Raw genomic sequence first — 17,964 nt, forward strand, 5'->3', positions numbered from 1 at the left:
GTTGCGAACGGGCCTCTGTAGTATGTTCTCAGCCTTGCAAATGGCAAGGCCAGAATTTGCTATTTGAAAACCCAGAAAAACTCAAACCATATGGATGGCCTAGAGCGGGACTAGGAAAGTCTTCCAGCGGTCAAGGAGAGCAAATTTCCTCCCCTCTTCCAGGTTCTCTGATCTTTTGCCCCATTCAGGCCAGCTCTGTCTCCTCTGACTGCCACTAGGACAACTCCAGGGGCTCAGGAAGGTTTTTCTCTCCCAGATTTGCTATGCCGTTTAAACAATAACTATTTTCCTCCTTCCAATCCCTTTGTCATTTTGTGCAGTGTCTTGTCTCGTATTCTTAACTGATCTGAAGGCCACTGTAGGAATATCTTTGGCTAGAGAGATGGTTAACAAAATGCTTTAATTAAATTATTTATTGATAGCTTTTCCTGTGCACACGAAGCACAGAGTCTGGGAGTGAACTTCGGTATGCAAAGCCAAGCCTGAGCTTTGCCACTGAGCTAGAGCCTCTTCCCTGAATCTACCCTCCTGCCCTTTTCCTCCTTCCCCTCAACGCAAAAGGGAGTCTATTGCTAACGAAGCACCGGCCTCAACATTTATTTAAATACTTATGGGCTGCCCTTCCATTTGTTTTGGCACCTGTGGCAACTTCCAGACAGCAAACAAACAATGGAAGAAATCCAAGCTCCAAAAGTTGGAAGAGTAAGATTTCACTGGACATAGCCTGGAATGTCTGGAAGGTGAGGGAGTCTGTGCAAGATACTACTTAAGCAGGAATGCCCTGCTCTCATTCACCAGCCGCCTGAACCTAAAAGAGCAGTGGACACATCAGAAGACAACTGCAGGAGCAGGTTCCTGGGTGTCTCTCATTGTGAGAGGATGCCATTGCCATTCCAGGGGAACAACAGTGGAAGCACCTGTTTAGGCCCTGGCAGGTGGCTCAGCGAAGGATAAAGGAACATCACAGGTGCAAGTGAGCAGATGCCCAGACACCCGAGGGTGGGGCGGGGAGCACAATACCTGGTTCTGACATATCTGCTTTCTTTTCCCCCTGGTTCAGTTCAGTGCCAAATTTCAGCTTGTGGTACTTTGACCTGGAAGAAGCAGAAGAAACCTTAGGAGCAAAACACCGGGAGCAAATGAGCACGTGTCATGTTCCTTACAGCGGGTGATGGGTGCAGAATGCAACGGTGAGGCGACTGTCGCACAAGGATACCAGGAGCGGAAAGAAGAACCCAGACTGTCTCTCCCCACTGCACCATGATGGAAACTCCACCCTCTCCCAAAATGAGAGGCCAGCAGCAGCAGCAGCAACCCAGAGGTGCCCACTCTGCCACCACAAGGGGGGCGCACTGGTGTGTGGCATGGCTCACCTCTCCTGCTTCAAAGCGTATTCCAGCATCTTTATCCTCCGTACAAGATCTGTCTTGAGGTTCTCTTGGCCCTTCCTTTCCCCCTGAAGAAAGGCCACTTGCGCCTGGAAGGTTAAGAACCGGAAGTCAGAGGCACTGAATTCTGACAGCACACAACCACCCCGGTCCTGCCCAACCCAGGATTATGAGGGAATTATAGGCTAAAACCCAGGGGCAGGCAACCTAAGGCCCGTGGGCCGGATGCGGCCCAACTGCCTTCTCAATCCAGCCCACGGATGGTCCGGGAATCAGCGTGTTTTTACATGAGTAGAATGTGTCATTTTATTTAAAATGCATCTCTGGGTTATTTGTGGAGCATAAGAATTTGTTCATCCCCCCCCCCAAAAAAAATATAGTTCGGCCCACCACATGGTCTGAGGGATGGTGGACCGGCCCACGGCTGAAAAAGGTTACTGACCCCTGCTAAATCCCATCTCAAAAAATATTAACAGAAGTACACACACACAACTTGATGTATGTAAATAAGTCTTCCCCTGATGCTGAGTTCCCTTGTCTCATTGGTTGAACTGCTCTGAGGTCACAGGATTAATAAATGTCATTGCAACAGCTTGAAGGGAACAGGAAAAGGCATCTGGTTACAAAGGGCCCATGAACAGGAGGGGCTGCACGCTGCAGGGAGGTTGGAGAAACAAAACAGATAAGGCGGCAAAAGAAAGGGGAGGGAAACCCTCTAGGGACAAGGGCTGTGTGTTGATAGTGCGAAGAGGGGCAGGATTTTATATGACAGCTCCCTTATTAAACCAAATCCCGATCCTCCCTTCATCCCCAACAGTGACCAAGTGGAAAAGACTGGGAACTAGGTGACTCCATCCTATTCCGTGTTTTCTCTCAGCAGGCCATGAATTCAAAATAATATGCAGAAGTTCTGCCCTTGCTGCCCTGTTTAACTGCTATAACAACTTTACAACATTGATGCGATAAGCTGCACATGGCTGCAAAAGCAACATGGTTTGTAAACTGCAGGAGACACACTCCTGGTACGATAAGCAGGTTTGATATTCTGTCTTAGCTGAACAGCAGCAGAATCTGTCATGAGAGGGTAGGAAAATTGTAAGGGGTTGCAAATTGGGGCATTTCACTGATACGAAGCCATGTCAAAGGCTCACTGACTTGCCTCCATCAGTACATGGATTGACAGCACCGCAGGAAAATCCAGCCACAACCTCACAGGTTTAGCAAGTTCATGTTTACAGAGCGCTTTTGAAAAAGCTGGACTGCACTAAGTATGTAATTAAACATGCAGCTGAAATTCCCAGGAGTTTGCTTCTGTACATATTGCTTGGACTGGGCAACTAGTTTCCACTACAGTAATAAGAACACCTCAAACGGGAGACAAAAAATATGCTCTTTTCCAGAATTGAAGATGGCTTGAAAGGGAGATTCTCTTTAGTATTTCCATTTCTCTGCTGCTTTCCCAGCACTAGGACTTCAAGTGGGTTTGGTTGCTGCCCACAGTGCACACAACTCATCCCACTTTCCCTGCAGGTAAACAGATTTTGCAAGTTTTTGTATTGTTCCAAAAACTTGCAAAACCTGTTTGATGAGAGGTAGCAGCAAGACAGGAGGAGACCGTGTTCATCATGGGAAGCAAAAACACTTCGATTCACTCAAGATCCATTTTTCATCCTCAGTCTCCATTTCTCAGGTGCAATATTAAAACTGTCAAATGTCCCCACTGGTAGGAAAGTCACATACTGACTTTAAACAGCTTCCCTTAACACAATTCCCAGCCACACGGAATCAGTTCTTGTTGAACAGATTATTTGAAATTTGCCCTTGACAGGATCAGCTGCGTGCACCCCAGGGAAGCTCACAAACCAGCAACAGTGGGTGGCTCTTGCCTTTGTCTCCAGCATTTACAAATCAGCTGTTTACTGCCTCTGAATACCATTTTAAGCTAATTATGGCTAGCCACCTAAATCTCTCTGTGAACATGCCTAATCTATCTTTAAAGCTGCCTATTATGATTACATCTCTATTCTGCCTTTCCTCCAAGGAGCTCAAGGTAGCATGTGTGGTTCTTCCCTCCTAGTTTTATCCTCACACCAATCCTGCGAAGTAGGTTAGCTGAGCAGCATAGCCAAGGGGGTATGTGCACTGGGATCCTGGCTGCTAGCCGGTCAGCTGAATGTACCGTATTTTTTGCTCTATAAGATTCACTTTTTCCCTCCTAAAAAGTAAGGGGAAATGTGTGTGCGTCTTATGGAGCGAATGCAGGCTGCGCAGCTATCCCAGAAGCCAGAACAGCAAGAGGGATTGCTGCTTTCACTGCACAGCAATCCCTCTTGCTGTTCTGGCTTCTGGGATTCAGAATATATTTTTCTTGTTTTTCTCCTCCAAAAACTAGGTACGTCTTGTGGTCTGGTGTGTCTTATAGAGCGAAAAAGACGGTAATTCCATTTCGCAGTGTTTCAACATACTGCCGATTGGTTCTACTAGATGACCCCAAGTGCCAGTTTTTAAGAGTGAACAATTGCTTCCGATTTAAGGTCCCTTATCATTCTGGTGGCAGATAACCATTTGGTTTTTAAGAAAACCAAACCTGATTTGTGAGAGGCAGAGCTTCCCATGGGACGTGCACTGTGATTTCAGGGGCTGCGTGCTACCTCTGGCCAAACAGGTTTTCAGCACAAAACAAACAGTGGTTCACCAGAGGGAAGAGAAGGATGGGCACTTATACTATGAGCAGTCACTTCTGGCTACAGCCCTTTCAAAAGAGAGCCAGTGTGGTGCAGTTGTTAAGGACCTAGGAGACCAAGGTTCAAATCCCCACTTGGCTCACTGCGTGGCCATGGAACTAGTCACTACCTCTCAGCCTAATCTATCTTGCAGGGCGGTTGTGCAGATTAAATGAGGGGAAGAGACCCATATACAGCACCCTGAGCTCATTGGGTAAGAAGCCAGGATGTAAACACAATACAGTGGTACCTCGCAAGATGAATGCCTCGGAAGACGAAAAACTCGCAAGACAAAAGAGTTTTTCGTTTTTTGAGTTGCTTCGCAAGACAAATTTCCCTATGGGCTTGCTTCGCAAGACGAAAACGTCTTGCAAGTTTGTTTCCTTTTTCTTAAAACCGCTTGAAGAGGTGCAGTTGCGACTTGACCGTGCTTCGCAAGACGAAAAATTCGCAGGACGAAAAAACTCGCAGAACGAATTAATTTCGTCTTGCGAGGCACCACTGTAAATAAATAAGTAAGTAAGAGCACACTGTCCGTCTCTTAACACAACCTCTGTTCAGCCCCTTGCTCTCTCTACCGCCTTTGCATCCATGCTAAAATACATTATGTTGTTCCATCTCCCTTTGTGCCAGTTACTATGGCAGTAGGGACAGCTGCTTCCCAACCACCTGGGAGCCATAGGTGTCAGCTTCCTCCTTCCTCTTCCCATACACTCCCCATTTGCTATGGAACAGGTGGCAGCAATATCCACCCACTCACCCCCCACTCTGTCACCACAGAAAGCAGAGATGAAATCCTTTCACAGGCTTCCACTCACGGTTGGCAATACATCAGTTACTTTCAACCTTTTGCCTTTCTGAGGCAATGCAGATATATTGCCCAGGTCACTCATTTCTTTCCACATCCCTACAAGGGGAAGGGACCAACTATCCACCCCCTTTAGTACATCCAGCCTCAAACCTACTCGACACCCAAGACAACTTTAGAATAATGTGCCTCCCTGCTTTAATCGATTTCACCCATTTCACTATAAGCGGTTATTTGGACTGAGATTTGCCATCCATCTCCCTTTTCCCATTTCCTGTGCTAAATCTCTGGCAGCCAGATAACATTGACCTGACGTGATTAATATTCTCTAAACACTAAACAATGAAGCAAGTTTCACTGAAATCAGTGGGGGATGCTACTGCTCTCATGTTCTTTGAGACAAGCAGAATTCTAGACCATAATCATAAATTGCTTTGGGTTTGAGGGTTCGCTGACTACATCCCCAGAGGCTCACTCTCCCTATGTGTATCTTCCCCACCGACTATGCATCACTGATGGTGGCTGAGACAGCACTGAACATATTCTCCCGGCTGCCCTCACCTCGTAGGATGTGTGTTTAAGTCCATAGTTCAGAAGGGGAGAACCTGCTTTGCATATGGGAAGTTCAATGCCTGGTGTCCCCAGGTAAGGCAGGGAGAGACCCCTGCTGGAAACCCTGCAGAACCACTGCCTGAGCTGGGTGCACCAATGGTCTGGCCTGGATAAGTCCACTTCCTACATGCAAAAAAATCCACAACTAGCAGCTCCTAAACCCTCTTCTGTGGGAATCAGCCCACCATCGCAACATATGGCATCTCTAGAAGGGCGGCAAAATTGGGGGAGGGAGGCGGAATCCAGCCCCCTCAAATTTCCCTTTTTAACAGAATATGGTTGGGGAAGCATCCTATTTGAATAGGGATATTCCTGTTGGACTGAAGAATGGAAAGGAAGGCCTCAGGAGCACAGGAAGCGGACACAGACCATCTAGCTCAGTATTGTCTGGGCAACCAACGACAAGAGTCCTTCTGGAATTACAGTCTCTCTTTCCCATCTTCCGCCTTGGCATCCTGGGCCTTGAAGTGGAAGCAGCCGCCTTCTCCACCGAGTAGTACTTGAGAAGGTGTCCAGAGTGAGATTAGATGGGAAAGCTTAGAATGAACACCTTCTTGAAGGAGGGGAAGTATCTCTTCCCCTCCCCGCCAAACCATAATTTTAACTGCTACACGAAAGGAGCCCAAAACACTCTTTGGGGTTTAGCCCCCCGATCCACCTTCTACGGGAATAATCCCCACAGCCTTCCTCAGGGATGCAGACCCTCCAAGTGTCCCTATTTCCAGGGACAGTCCTGGAATTACAAAAGCCGCCCCAGTTTCTGATTTGATCCCAGAATGTCCCATTTTTCATCGCTTTTCATGGGAGAAATGCTGGAGGGTATGGAGTTATGTGACCCCAGAGCCAAGGAGATAAGTAACTATGCAACCTTTAGAAGACATTTGAAGGCAGCTCTGTACAGGGAAGTTTTTTAATGTTTAATATATGTTGGGGCAAGCCGGTCACATATTTATATATTTATCATATATATAGACGATGGGATAGGAAGCCCCTGGAGAAATCTTGCAGGGCATAGGGATGGCTGGGGGCATTGTTGCCAGGCCTTGCGGGGCTATGCAATGGGGGGTAAGAGTGCCTTCCTCTGGCAGGGACTCCCCCGTTTCGTGGCCGCAGCCGTGACCCCCGGAGCTTGGGGGGCGCCGCGCCTGCCCCCACCTCCGCCAGTCCCGTCGGCCACCATTTCCCACCAAGATGGCGACGGCAGTGGCAGGAGCAGCAGCGGCGGGAGGAGGAGGAGGAGGAAAGAAGAGGCGCCCCCGCGGCTGTCCCCGCCGCCCCCGCGCCCTCGGCTCCCGGTAACCTCCGGCCCCTCTCACCTGCAGCTCGGCCCTCTCGGCCTCCCAGCGGCTCTTCTCGGCCTCGAAGCGCGCCCACTCGTGCTGGATGAAGTGCAGGATGCCCGGCAGGCTCAGCTCGCCGCGGCCGGGGCCGCCCTGAGAGGCCGCCGCCGTGCCTTGCTGAGGCGGCGGCGGAGGGGGCGGCTGAGGCGGCTGGTCTCCCGCCGCCGCGGCCAGCGCCTGCTGGTGCAGCTGCTGGGCCCGCGCCGCCACCCGCTCGGCCTCCATCGGGGATCCGGCCGGCTGCGGCTGAGGAGGCGGCGACGGGGAGGAGGAGGAGGAGGAGCACGACGACGACGACGACGAGGAGGGCGGCGGCGGCGGAGGTGGTGGCGGCGGCGGCTGTTGCTGCTGCTGCCACATAGTGAGCCCGCCGCGCGCGGGGGGAGGGAGGAGGAGGGGGGGCGGCGGGAAGCGGGTCCCGGTCTGCGAGGGGAGGAGGCGGAGGAGGCGAGCGAGAGCGGGGGACAGAGAGGACGTGCGGGAGGGAGGAGCGGGGGCCACTTCCTGCCAAATAGGGAGCCGGCCAGGAAATGCGGCCTAGGTCGGCTCGGGAGGCGCTCGCGGCTACTACGCCGCAGAAGAGTGTGAAGCCGGAGGGGGAGAGAGAGATTGAGAAGGGAGGAGAGGCGTTTCCATGGTGACTGGAGGGGTGGGCCGCATCCTCCCTCTCTCTGATCGCCGCCGCCTCCTATTCCTGCTCCTCTCGCAGAATTGGGGGGGCGTTGCCGTGGTAACCGGAGTAGGGTGGGGGGAGCGCGCGCCGCTCTATCCTTCCCTGCGCGCGCAGGCTGCTCCCCACCTTCGCGCAACGTCCGCGCGCGGGGCCCCGAATCTAACCGCCCGCCCGTTCGAAAGAGAGCGGGCGAAGTCACCATGGCAACGCGGCCTGCTACCTCGGGGCCTTCGGGAAAAGTCGCCCCCGAGCAGGGCGCCCACCGCCAGCACCTTAGCAACCGGCTGCTGCTGCCGTCATCCCTCCTCCTCCTCCTCGGGAGGATAGACAGGGTGGCAACATACCCTCCCCCCCCCGCCCCATGAAGTGAAACTAAATTTAAAAGGACGTGACAGATCTGAGTGGGGTTGCATTGGGGGCACGCAGAAGCCTATTTGGGGTGCGGGGCGGGTGTGTGTGAAGGGTAAAGTAGAAGAGGGACGGTGTGGTGTAGTGGTTAGAGGACCCGGACTGTGGCATGGGAGACTAGGGTTCACTGGGAGAGGCCTGGCGGATGAGGGGGTCCCCTCTCAGCCTACCTCGCAGGGTTCTTGTGAGGATGAAACGGGGAGGAGGACGACTGTGAGCACCTTGGAGGAAAGCTGGGGTGCAGTTGCAATTAATAAGCAATATAATAAATAAGCGGGGGGTTGCCAAGGGAGTTAGGGGAGTGAGGAAGGCGTGCAAGTTCAGCCAAGGTGTCCTCTCAGGAGGGCCTGTGGTCAGGGGTGGTTATTTCTGCTGTTGCCACTGTATTAAATGTCATTATCATTGCCATTTGTTATTGTTATCTTTTAAAGCGACATCCATGCGCACAGTGCTTTGCAGACTAGAAGCGGGCAGGGACATGCCCCAAAGGTCTCCTGCTCCCTCAGTCTGAATTCATTGCATATTCCTGCCCCTTCCTCTCTGGTCTCCCATTGCATTGTGACAACGATTAGACTCGCCACCAGCACCACCATAACATAACAACAGCTGTCCTTCAGAAGTGGTGCTTTCGTTGAGGTTCCTGCCTTGCAGGGGGTTGGGCTGGATGACCCTCGGGTTCCCTTCCAACTCTGCAATTCCGTAGTGAATTGATGAGTGCTGCAAGTCCCGTTCCCTTCTTAAAGAATGGTTTGTGAAAAAGGCTGCTGTCAAATAATCTTTAAAGTGCCTATAAACCCTCCATGCTTTCCATGTTTGCTTTCAAAATGATAGCTATCAGGACTCAAGTGTGCCTGAACGACTCCCAGATGCCTGGGGGAGTAGGGTGTGATGACACTCTGCACATACTCAGAGACATTATCTTCCTGCTTCCTCTGCCTGTCTTTGCATGGAAAACAGGAGCTGGGCTCAAGGAAGTGGGGGGTCCTGTTATTCTGGGGACCCCACAATTTGCTAAGGGTGCAGCCTGATGTGAATTTCACAGGTGTGTGTCTTTTTAAAAAATCATTACTACACACTTCCAGTACACTGGAATAGTACCTGAGCTTGATAAAATGGGGATGGGAAGGATCAGGTTTGCTGCCCCTTGATTTCCTTGGAGGACATAAAATAAAATGGCAATGGGAGAAAGTGAAGGGGTATACTCTTGGGGTTAGCATTGGGCCAGTGACCAAATTTCCGTCTGCACAGCATAGCAAGATGGTGATGAGTGTTAACTCTGCTGTTATGGAAAAGAAACCTGATCTTTTTTGTTTGTGTTATTTCTCCTCCTGAGTAAGCGGCCTTCCCCCAAAGCAAGCTTTCTTGTCCCAGCCCCCCCCCTTCATTGGTCTACAGAGGGAGGAGGGTTACAGAGCAACAATTGTCCCTTTACAATCACAAGCCTTGATCCCTCCAGGGAAATGAGCAAGCTTGATCTAAATAAGATTAAATAAGGCAGCCCCCTCCTGTTCTCCTGGCCCATCTGCCACGCCAGGAAGATTAGTGGGTTTAAAAATAAATAAAAAAGACATATGTTGAGGGGTTGCACTCATTAGCGCTACTCTTTTGTTGGCTTCCCTGCTGCTGGTGGTTAATGCCCAGCACGAGCCTTGATGCTTGCACACGCCTGAAAGCATGTTGGCATTTTCTGGTGGCGCTACCGTTCTCCAGGCGGCGCTGTTCCCAACACACCTCGCCACTTACCCGGCTTGTGAATACTACTTCTGGCATTTTGCAGTTCTTTTGGAAGGGCTGCTTGCAATTCATTTGCAAAGACTGGCTGTGGAATTCACCAGCCCTCATCCATGAGATCTGAATGTGTTCCATCTCATGCCAGGTCACTTGAAACCATATACAGTGTTACCTCGGGTTACATATGCTTCAGGTTACATATGCTTCAGGTTACAGACTCCACTAACCCAGAAATAGTACCTAGGGTTAAGAACTTTGCTTCAGGATGAGAACAGAAATCGTGCAGCGGCAGTGGGAGGCCCCATTAGCTAAAGTGGTTCTTCAGGTTAAGAACAGACCTCCCAAATGAAATACCGTATTTTTCGCCCCATAGGACACACCGGCCCATAGGACGCATCAAGTTTTTTTGGGGGGAAATAAAGAAAAAAAATTTATTTCCCCCCCCAGGTGCTTGTGGGGCAGGCAGCGGGGAGAAGCGCTCTTCTCCCCGTCGCCCGCCTTGAGATCAGGTCCGGGGACAGCGGGAAGACGCGCTGCGTCTCCCCGCTGTCCCTGGAGCTTGTGGGGCAGGCAGCGGGGAGAAGCGCTCTTCTCCCTGCCGCCCGCCTTCAGATCAGGTCCGGGGACAGCAGGAAGACGCGCTGCGTCTCCCTGCTGTCCCCGGAGCTTGTGGGGCAGGCAGCGGGGAGAAGCGCTCTTCTCCCTGCCGCTCGCCTTCAGATTAGGTCCAGGGACAGCGGGGAGACGCGCTGCGCCTCCCCACTGTCCCCGGAGCTTGTGGGGCTGGCGGCGGGGTCTCCCCGCCGTCAGCCTCCAAACCACTTCGGGAGACAGCGGGATGGCGGCGTTCCGCCTCCCTCTGTCCCCCGACCTTGTGGGGCTGGCGCTGGGGCTCTCCAGGCTTCAGTGAAAGCCTGCATTTGCCCCATAGGACGCACACACATTTCCCCTTAATTTTTGGAGGGGAAAAAGTGCGTCCTATAGGGCGAAAAATACGGTAAGTTCTTAACCCGAGGTACCACTGTATGAAACCAGAGTCTAGATAAGCACTGCATGCTCTGGCCAGCAGAAACAATCCAAAGTCTCAGGCAACTCCCACCGGAGTTGCCAGGGTTTGAATCTCGGAATTCCAGAGCATGGGCTCTGCTACTGAAGTTGTCTCCTATGAATGGCTATGTTCTATTGTTGGAGGCAGTATGCTTCTGGAAACATCACGAGAGGAGACTGCTTTTATTCTTGGGTCCTGCTTATGTGCTTCCCATAGGCATCTGGCTGGCCTGTGCGAGAACAGAATGTTGGACTATGGTGGCCTAATTCAGCAGGGTCCTCTGTTCTTACGTTTTTCTGGATAAAATGGCTCCACAGGTTCCCCATCCTTCATTCAAGAACACTTCTTCTTTGTGGTGGTGGCACGCCACAGTCCGGATTGCCTAGAGCGCTGCATTCTGGGGCGCAACAGTTTGTGTGTGTGTGTGTGTGTGTGTGTGTGTGTGTGAGAGAGAGAGAGAGAGAGAGAGAGAGAGAGAGAGAGAGAGAGAGAGACAAGCTAAACTAATTCAGTAATGAAAGGCTGCTGTGTACCCACAGAGTTGGCTGCCCGTTGCTTCTCTGCATGAATTGTTGTTCTGAACTTGCCTCCTATCAAACATTTGTTGTTCTACGGTGCAGAGGAATTCTGTTTCAACTATGCACCAGGTGCAATTGGATCATTGGTCATGCCTCATAAGGAGGAACAGGGGCGCCGACTTATAAAAAATATTGGGGGGGCCCATACCGGGGTCCTGGGGGAGGGAGAACGCGAGAAGCAGCGCGAGCCTCTGAGAGAACGCGAGACCCCGCGCAGCTGCTGCTCCTGCCTCAAGGCAGCGGGTTGGCCGGGTAGGCGTAGGTTCCTTGCTTGAGCAGGACCCCCGTGCCTGCCCGCCTCCCTCCAGGTAGACCGGGTAGGAACCTGGCCCTTTGTATAGAAGCGACAGGCAGGTGGCAGGCAGGCAGCATGGCCGTCCCCTGCCTGCCTGCCTGCCTGCCTGCCTGCCTGCTTCCAGGTAGACCGGGTAAGAACCTGTACCTTTGTATAGGAGTGCCAGGCAGCCGCAGGCAGGCAGGAAGGCAGCAGGCCAGGGTGCGTAGACGTCCCATGCCTGCCTGCCTGCCTTTTTCCAGGTAGACCGGGTAAGAACCTGGACCTTGGTATAGAAGGCAGGCTTGCAGGCAGGCAGGCGGCTGCTGCTGCTGTTCGGTCGGCGGCTCCTTTGCTTTGCTTGCTGCCGCCCAGGCCCCGGGAGCCACAGAGCCAGCGCCGCCTGAGGAGGAATATCCAGCCCATTCAGAGACGCTGCTGCTTCTCTCTCTCTCTCTCTCTCTCTCTCTCTCTCTCTTGTTGTTGTTCCGTTCGGATTCCCCCTCCCACCCGGCGGCTCCTCTGGCGCGTCCTGGCAGCAGCGGCGGCAGCGGTGGCAGCAGCTCCTCCTGCAAAACACTTTCCCCTCTCCCTCGGTGTGCGTGCACGCCGAGCGAATGCACCTCCTGCCTCTCTCTCCCTCTCTCTCTCCCCCGCCGTGCAATCTCCTCGGGACTCTCCAGTCCTTTTGATGTCGCCGCGGCCGATTTTTGAGGGGGCTCGGGCCCCCTCAGGCCCCATGGAGTCGGCGCCTATGAGGAGGAACCACAGAATGACTTGCTCTCAGAACAGCCTTCCCTAAATGTGTCTCCCATCTTGACATGCGCCCCAGTGCCATGACCCTTGCAGAAACATAGAGGTGGGTTTCTCTGCAGGAAGACAGTATGACCCTCTAAAAGGAAATCATTTTAGGTAAAAAGTTTGCTTTTGGTCTCAGAAGTTTGGAGTAATCTATTTGTTTAGTCGTTTAGTCATGTCCGACTTTTCGTGACCCCATGGACCAGAGCACTATAGCTGATGGTAAAATGGTATTTCCTAAATGTACGATCTTTTGATTATTTCTTCTCCCTGGTTTCCAGGTAAACTAAATTTGGATGGATGAATCTGGAACTGCGAGACACTCCGTGGGCCAGAGACCAGAGCTCTTCCAAACTTGCCCTGCGCTCGCAAGATGCGCATCACCTTCTGCCAAGGCGTGCTTGCTGTTGCCATCGCCATAAACCTACTGATCCTTTTCTACATCTCGAGGCTGCAGCAGCGTGTCTTGCACCGCCACAGGGACCACCCGCATCCCAGTGCCCACCAGCCCCGTGGCCTGCTGAGGTCAGGTGTGACCGTCCTCATCAGGGAGTTTGAAGACTTTGAAAACTACGTCCCCGATGTAGTGCGTCTCTTTGTGAAGCACAAACCCGAGCTGCCCGTCGTGGTGGCGGCAGACCGATTGCCTTACCCTCCTATGGTTCTCCCCAGCACTCCCAACATCCAGGTCGTCGTTCTCAAGCCGTCCCCTGACCAGCCTGCCCACGTCTCCAGGCCCGAGACCTACGTGAAGACGGAATACGTGGCGCTGGTGCCGGATGGGGTGAGGGTGGATTCCGCATCCCAGCTGGAGCGAATGCTGGAGGAGTTCAAGGCCAGCCAAGCGCAGGTGCAGATGGTGGCGGCTCCAGTGCAGTCGCTGGCTCCCCTCCAGTGCCTGAACCTCAAGGTGAACCTTAAAGAATGGACGGCCGACTACACAGCAGCTCCGCCTTCCTCCAAGGTGTGTGCGGCCTTGAAAGGCGAAGCCGTCGTCCTCCTGCGCACCAGGGACCTCTTCAACCTCTCCATGCCCCTGGCCAAGCCCTTGCTGACTTCCCTCTTCATCCAGGCCTCCCTGCGAGGGTGGGCCGTCCGCCTGCTCGACGTTTCCTTCTCGGCGCTCCACCAGCCTCTGCTCACCTCCTCCCACAACCAGTGGAAAGCCGACAACCTGGCCAAGGCCAACCGCCTGCAGCTCTTCCGCGACTTTGGCATCAAGCGGGTGGTCCTGGAGGACGGCAAGGAGCAGTGGTTTGGCTGCAGCAAGGAGACGGCCCGCTGCTTCGGCACCATCCGCGATGACACGCCGGAATACCTCTACCAGAACCGGTGGACGCCGCCTTGCTGCCTCCGGGCCCTGAGGGAGACGGCCAAGTACGTCATTGGCATCCTGGAGGCGTCCGGAGTGCGCTACTGGCTGGAAGGGGGGACGCTCCTGGGAGCCGCCCGCCACCAAGACATCATCCCGTGGGATTACGACGTGGATCTGGGCGTCTACCTGGAAGACATCCCCAACTGCGAGCTGCTCCGGAGTGCAGATTCCGGCTCCATCGTGGACGAGAAGGGCTTTGTCTGGGAGAAAGCCATCGAGGGGGACTTCTACCGGGTGCAGTATAGCGAGCGCAACCACTTGCACATCGACCTGTGGCCCTTCTACCCCAAGAACGGCGTGATGACCAAGGACACGTGGATGGATCACCGGCAGGACATTGAGTTCCCGGAGCATTTCCTGAAGCCCTTGGTCCCCATCCCGTTTGCCGGCTTCCTGGCTATGGCGCCCAATGATTACTGGAGCTTCCTGGAGCTGAAGTTTGGAGAAGGGGTGATTGAAAACCCAGAATATCCAAACCCAGCTGTGAAGAGCATGGAGAAGGGAAAGTGAAAGAGCCCTGGTGAAGGCCCAAGCCTTAAAAGGAGAGGTTCTCAAGTATCTCAGAGCTGAGAGCTTTCCTTCCTTGAACTCTTGATGCCATGCAAATGATTATGCAGTCAGGTGATTTACCTGCCCATTAAAGGTACCTCCGTGTCTTGTCCATACTGGAGGAGATGTTTGCAACAGTGAATTGTTTCACGGTAGCAGCACTGAATGTACATTCTGCCTTTCTGGATCAGATCAAAGGCCCATCTAGCCCAGTATTCTGTTTCCGATGGCAGCCAGACAGGTGCGTCTGGGTAGGTCACAGTCAGGGCATGAAGGTAATGGCTCTTTGCTGTTGTTGGTTCCCAGCATCAGAAGTAGACTACCTTGGTGCTTGAAGGTTTTATTTTGCTGATCCATAGCAAACAGAACCCTTTGAAAACGGAAAGGCTAGGGAGGACCATTGTTGCAGTGAGTTGCAGCATTGCCTTTCAAAGTACAAGGATCTCTTACGTCACCCCAGGAAGAAAAATCCCCCCCCCCCGCTGTCGACAGCTGGTTGTTTCAGCAGGAGTCACGCAACAGAGCAAGCAGCTGCAGTGGCTTTCACAAAGCAGTCATTTTCCAGAGAGGTAGCTGTGTTAGACTGTTGCTGCAAAAAAAATCAGTGAGTCTTGTGGCACCTCAAGGACTAGCAAATTCAGTGCGGTCAGTTATTTTGTGACTGAAAAATGAGACTGCTTAGGATTCAGCGTCCGGCTTCCTCAAAACTGTCCAGGAAGAATTTGATAAGGAGATCATACCAACAGCCAAATAAGGAAAGCATTAGAAGCAGGTTCTACAGGAGAAAGTCAGATGCTGAGAATCAGACAGGCTGGGGTTACAGACGCTTCAGGTTACAGACTCCGCTAACCCAGAAATAGTACCTCGGGTTAAGAACTTTGCTTCAGGATAAGAACAGAAATCGTGCTCCGGTGGCGCGGCAGCAGCGGGAGGCCCCATTAGCTAAAGTGGTGCTTCAGGTTAATAGTTTCAGGTTAAGAACGGACCTCCGGAACGAATTAAGTTCTTAACCCGAGGTACCACTGTATATGAAGAGCCCTGCATCCTATTTGTACCACAGTGGCCAAGGCCATCAAGATCCCTCTGGGAAGCAGGCAGAAAGTAGGTAGAAAATAAATGGCCAGGGCTTCAGGAAGGGAAAACAATTAGCACTGCTGGTGTGATACACCCTTTGAAGTCAGACAGAAAGCATTCACAGAGTCATGAATTGCAAATTCCAAGTCCTCATATTCTGCCCATTTACTGGTAGATTGGAATGCAGGAAGCGCCTGTCTCACTGCAGCTGCTGCTCCTCACTGAAGCTAGGCTGGCTGTAGCACGAGGGGGTCAGGTTTTGAGGGGCACCAGTAGACTTTTATTTCAAACAGGACGTGGGGGACTAGATCACACTGTTTTGAATGCGCAAGTGAAGTCAGCGGGGCATATCCCAAAGGAGATAAGCTGAGGATTGCAGCCGCGCTCTGGCAGCCTTCCTGCAGAGATGCCATTGGTGCAAATGCAGCAAGGAGACAAATGCAGCATAGATGCGAGGATCTTGCCTTGTAGAATTCAGAACGTGGGGTGGGGGGGCTATCCCTCTTTTACCACTGCTTGGTTCTGCTGCTGCAAACTGATCATTTATTGGATGGATTAATTGGATTTTATCTAACATACGTTTAAACCGCCTTGAAGAGGAAAAGCCACCTCAGAGCAGCTTATAAAACAGAACACAGCAAAACATAATAATAATAATAATTTATTATTTATACCCTGCCCATCTAGCTGAGTTTCCCCAGCCACTCTGGGCGGCTCCCAATCGAGTGTCAAAAAGTAAACAGCATTAAATATTAAAAACTTCCCTAAACAGGACTGCCTTCAGATGTTTTTTTAAAAATAGGATACCTGCTTATTTCCTTGACATCGGATGGGAGGGCGTTTCACCGGACGGGCACCACTACCAAGAAGGCCCTTTGTCTGGCTCCCTGTAACCTCACTTCTCGCAATGAGGGAACTGCCAGAAGGCCGTCGGCGCTGGACCTCAGTGTCCGGGCTGAACGATGGGGGTGGAGACGTTCCTTCAGGTATACAGGACAGAGGCCGTTTAGGGCTTTAAAGGTCAGCACCAACACTTTGAATTGTGCTCGGAAACGTACTGGGAGCCAATGCAGATCTCTCTGGACCGGTGTTATATGGTCCTGGCGGCCACTCCCAGTCACCAGTCTAGCTGCCGCATTCTGGATTAGTTGTAGTTTCCGGGTCACCTTCAAAGGTAGTCCCACGTAGAGCGCATTGCAGTAGTCCAAGCGGGAGATAACTAGAGTATGCACCACTCTGACAAGACAGTCCGCAGGCAGGTAGGATCTCAGCCTGCGTACCAGATGGATCTGGTAAACAGCTGCCCTGGACACAGAATTGACCTGCGCCTCCATGGACAGCTGTGAGTCCAAAATGACTCCCAGGCTGCACACCTAGTCCTTCAGGGGTACAGTTACCCCATTCAGGACCAGGGAGTCCCCCACACCCGCCCACCCCCTGTCCCCCAAAACAGTCCTTCTGTCTTGTCAGGATTCAACCTCAATCTGTTAGCCACCATCCATCCTCCAACCGTCTCCAGGCACTCACTCAGGACCTTCACCGCCTTCACTGGTTCTGATTTGAAAGAGAGGTAGAGCTGGGTATCATCTGCATATTGATGGACACCCAGTCCAAATCCCCTGATGATCTCTCCCAGCGGCTTCATATAGATATTAAAAAGCATGGGGGAGAGGACGGAACCCTGAGGCATCCACAGGTGAGAGCCCAAGGGTTTGAACACTCATCCCCCAACACCACTTTCTGGACACGGCCCAGGAGAAAGGAGCAGAACCAGTGTAATAAATAAAACCAGCAATGCACTATAAAATACCGGCCTCCAAATGTTAAAATCTGGCGACAAGATATGGCTAAATCCTTCCGTCCACCAAGAACCCCTCAAGAGAAGGCCAAGGAAATGGGGATGGGCTGTGGCCTCGTGGGAGAGCACTTGCCTTGCATGCAGAAGGTCCCATGTTCAGACCCCTGCCTGAAACCTAGAAGACCTGCTGCTGCCAGTCAGTGTGGACAAGGCTGAGCTACATGGACCAGTCGTCTGATAAGGCATCTTCGTTATGCTCCTAGATGCATCTTCGGAGCTTTCTAAAGGGACTCTGGTAATGGGGTTTGTTGGGTTGAAATAAACGACAGACAAATGACAAGTGTCATATGGGAGGCATCTCCCGAGCATGTGTCGGGGAGTCCCTTTTATTGAATATTACAGCATTGCCATATATGTGCTTGTTGCTGATTGGTTAACACAAGTACAATGCAAGGGTTGTATATAGGCATTAATCATCAATAGATTAAAGGTTGGGAAAAGGAACACAGAATTGGGCAGAATTTTAGTAGGTGGCTGAGGAGGAGAAAAAAGCTGAGACCAAAGACGTATGAGACCAGGACAATTACTAGTGATTGATATAGCAAGACTTAAACTATAACTAGTGATTGATATAACAAGACTTAAAAGAGCATGACCATCGCATTCCGTAGATGTGGTCAACTATGCATTAAGAACAGGTCAGGGTACAATGTTCCATGAACTCAATGTGAACTAAACATTCTAGGAAGGAATGTTTCAGCTCAGAGCAGTTTGCCAGACTCATGTG

At 52.0% G+C, this 17,964-nt stretch overlaps 2 protein-coding genes and 1 long non-coding RNA gene across 6 annotated transcripts in view; 2 read left to right on the top strand and 1 right to left on the bottom strand.

The window, feature by feature from the left end:
- Nucleotides 1-7,231, bottom strand: part of STRN4 (striatin 4) — a gene marked incomplete at its 5' end in the record, with an annotated part of 25,458 nt that extends 18,227 nt beyond the window's left edge. The window contains 3 exons of the mRNA XM_081200268.1: nucleotides 1,021-1,094; nucleotides 1,374-1,477; nucleotides 6,848-7,231. Coding sequence (XP_081056394.1) covers nucleotides 1,021-1,094; nucleotides 1,374-1,477; nucleotides 6,848-7,231 — 562 coding nt within the window. The remainder of the gene's footprint in view (nucleotides 1-1,020; nucleotides 1,095-1,373; nucleotides 1,478-6,847) is intronic.
- Nucleotides 1-17,964, top strand: part of LOC308590626 — a 145,820-nt gene that overhangs the window by 126,713 nt on the left and 1,143 nt on the right. The window contains exon 2 of the long non-coding RNA XR_014009812.1: nucleotides 15,279-17,489. This is a non-coding gene — a long non-coding RNA (uncharacterized lncRNA). The remainder of the gene's footprint in view (nucleotides 1-15,278; nucleotides 17,490-17,964) is intronic.
- Nucleotides 6,685-15,114, top strand: FKRP (fukutin related protein). 4 transcript variants are annotated; one of them, XM_081200444.1, is made up of 2 exons: nucleotides 6,685-6,826; nucleotides 12,663-15,114. In XM_081200444.1, exon 2 carries the CDS (start codon nucleotides 12,755-12,757, stop codon nucleotides 14,264-14,266), a length of 1,512 nt encoding a protein of 503 aa, XP_081056570.1. In that variant the 5' UTR covers nucleotides 6,685-6,826; nucleotides 12,663-12,754; the 3' UTR covers nucleotides 14,267-15,114. The 4 variants fall into 4 exon arrangements, with proteins under 4 accessions (XP_081056570.1, XP_081056572.1, XP_081056573.1 ...); XM_081200446.1 differs by lacking the exon at nucleotides 6,685-6,826 and adding an exon at nucleotides 7,131-7,232; XM_081200447.1 differs by lacking the exon at nucleotides 6,685-6,826 and adding an exon at nucleotides 7,241-7,508.

This window comes from Podarcis bocagei (assembly GCF_964188305.1).
Source record: "Podarcis bocagei genome assembly, chromosome: 7".
Lineage (NCBI taxonomy): Eukaryota > Metazoa > Chordata > Lepidosauria > Squamata > Lacertidae > Podarcis > Podarcis bocagei.

What these genes read in the sequence shown, in the direction of transcription:
- FKRP (XM_081200444.1), top strand. Translation starts at nt 12,755, where the DNA reads ATGCGCATCACCTTCTGCCAAGGCGTGCTTGCTGTTGCCATCGCCATA.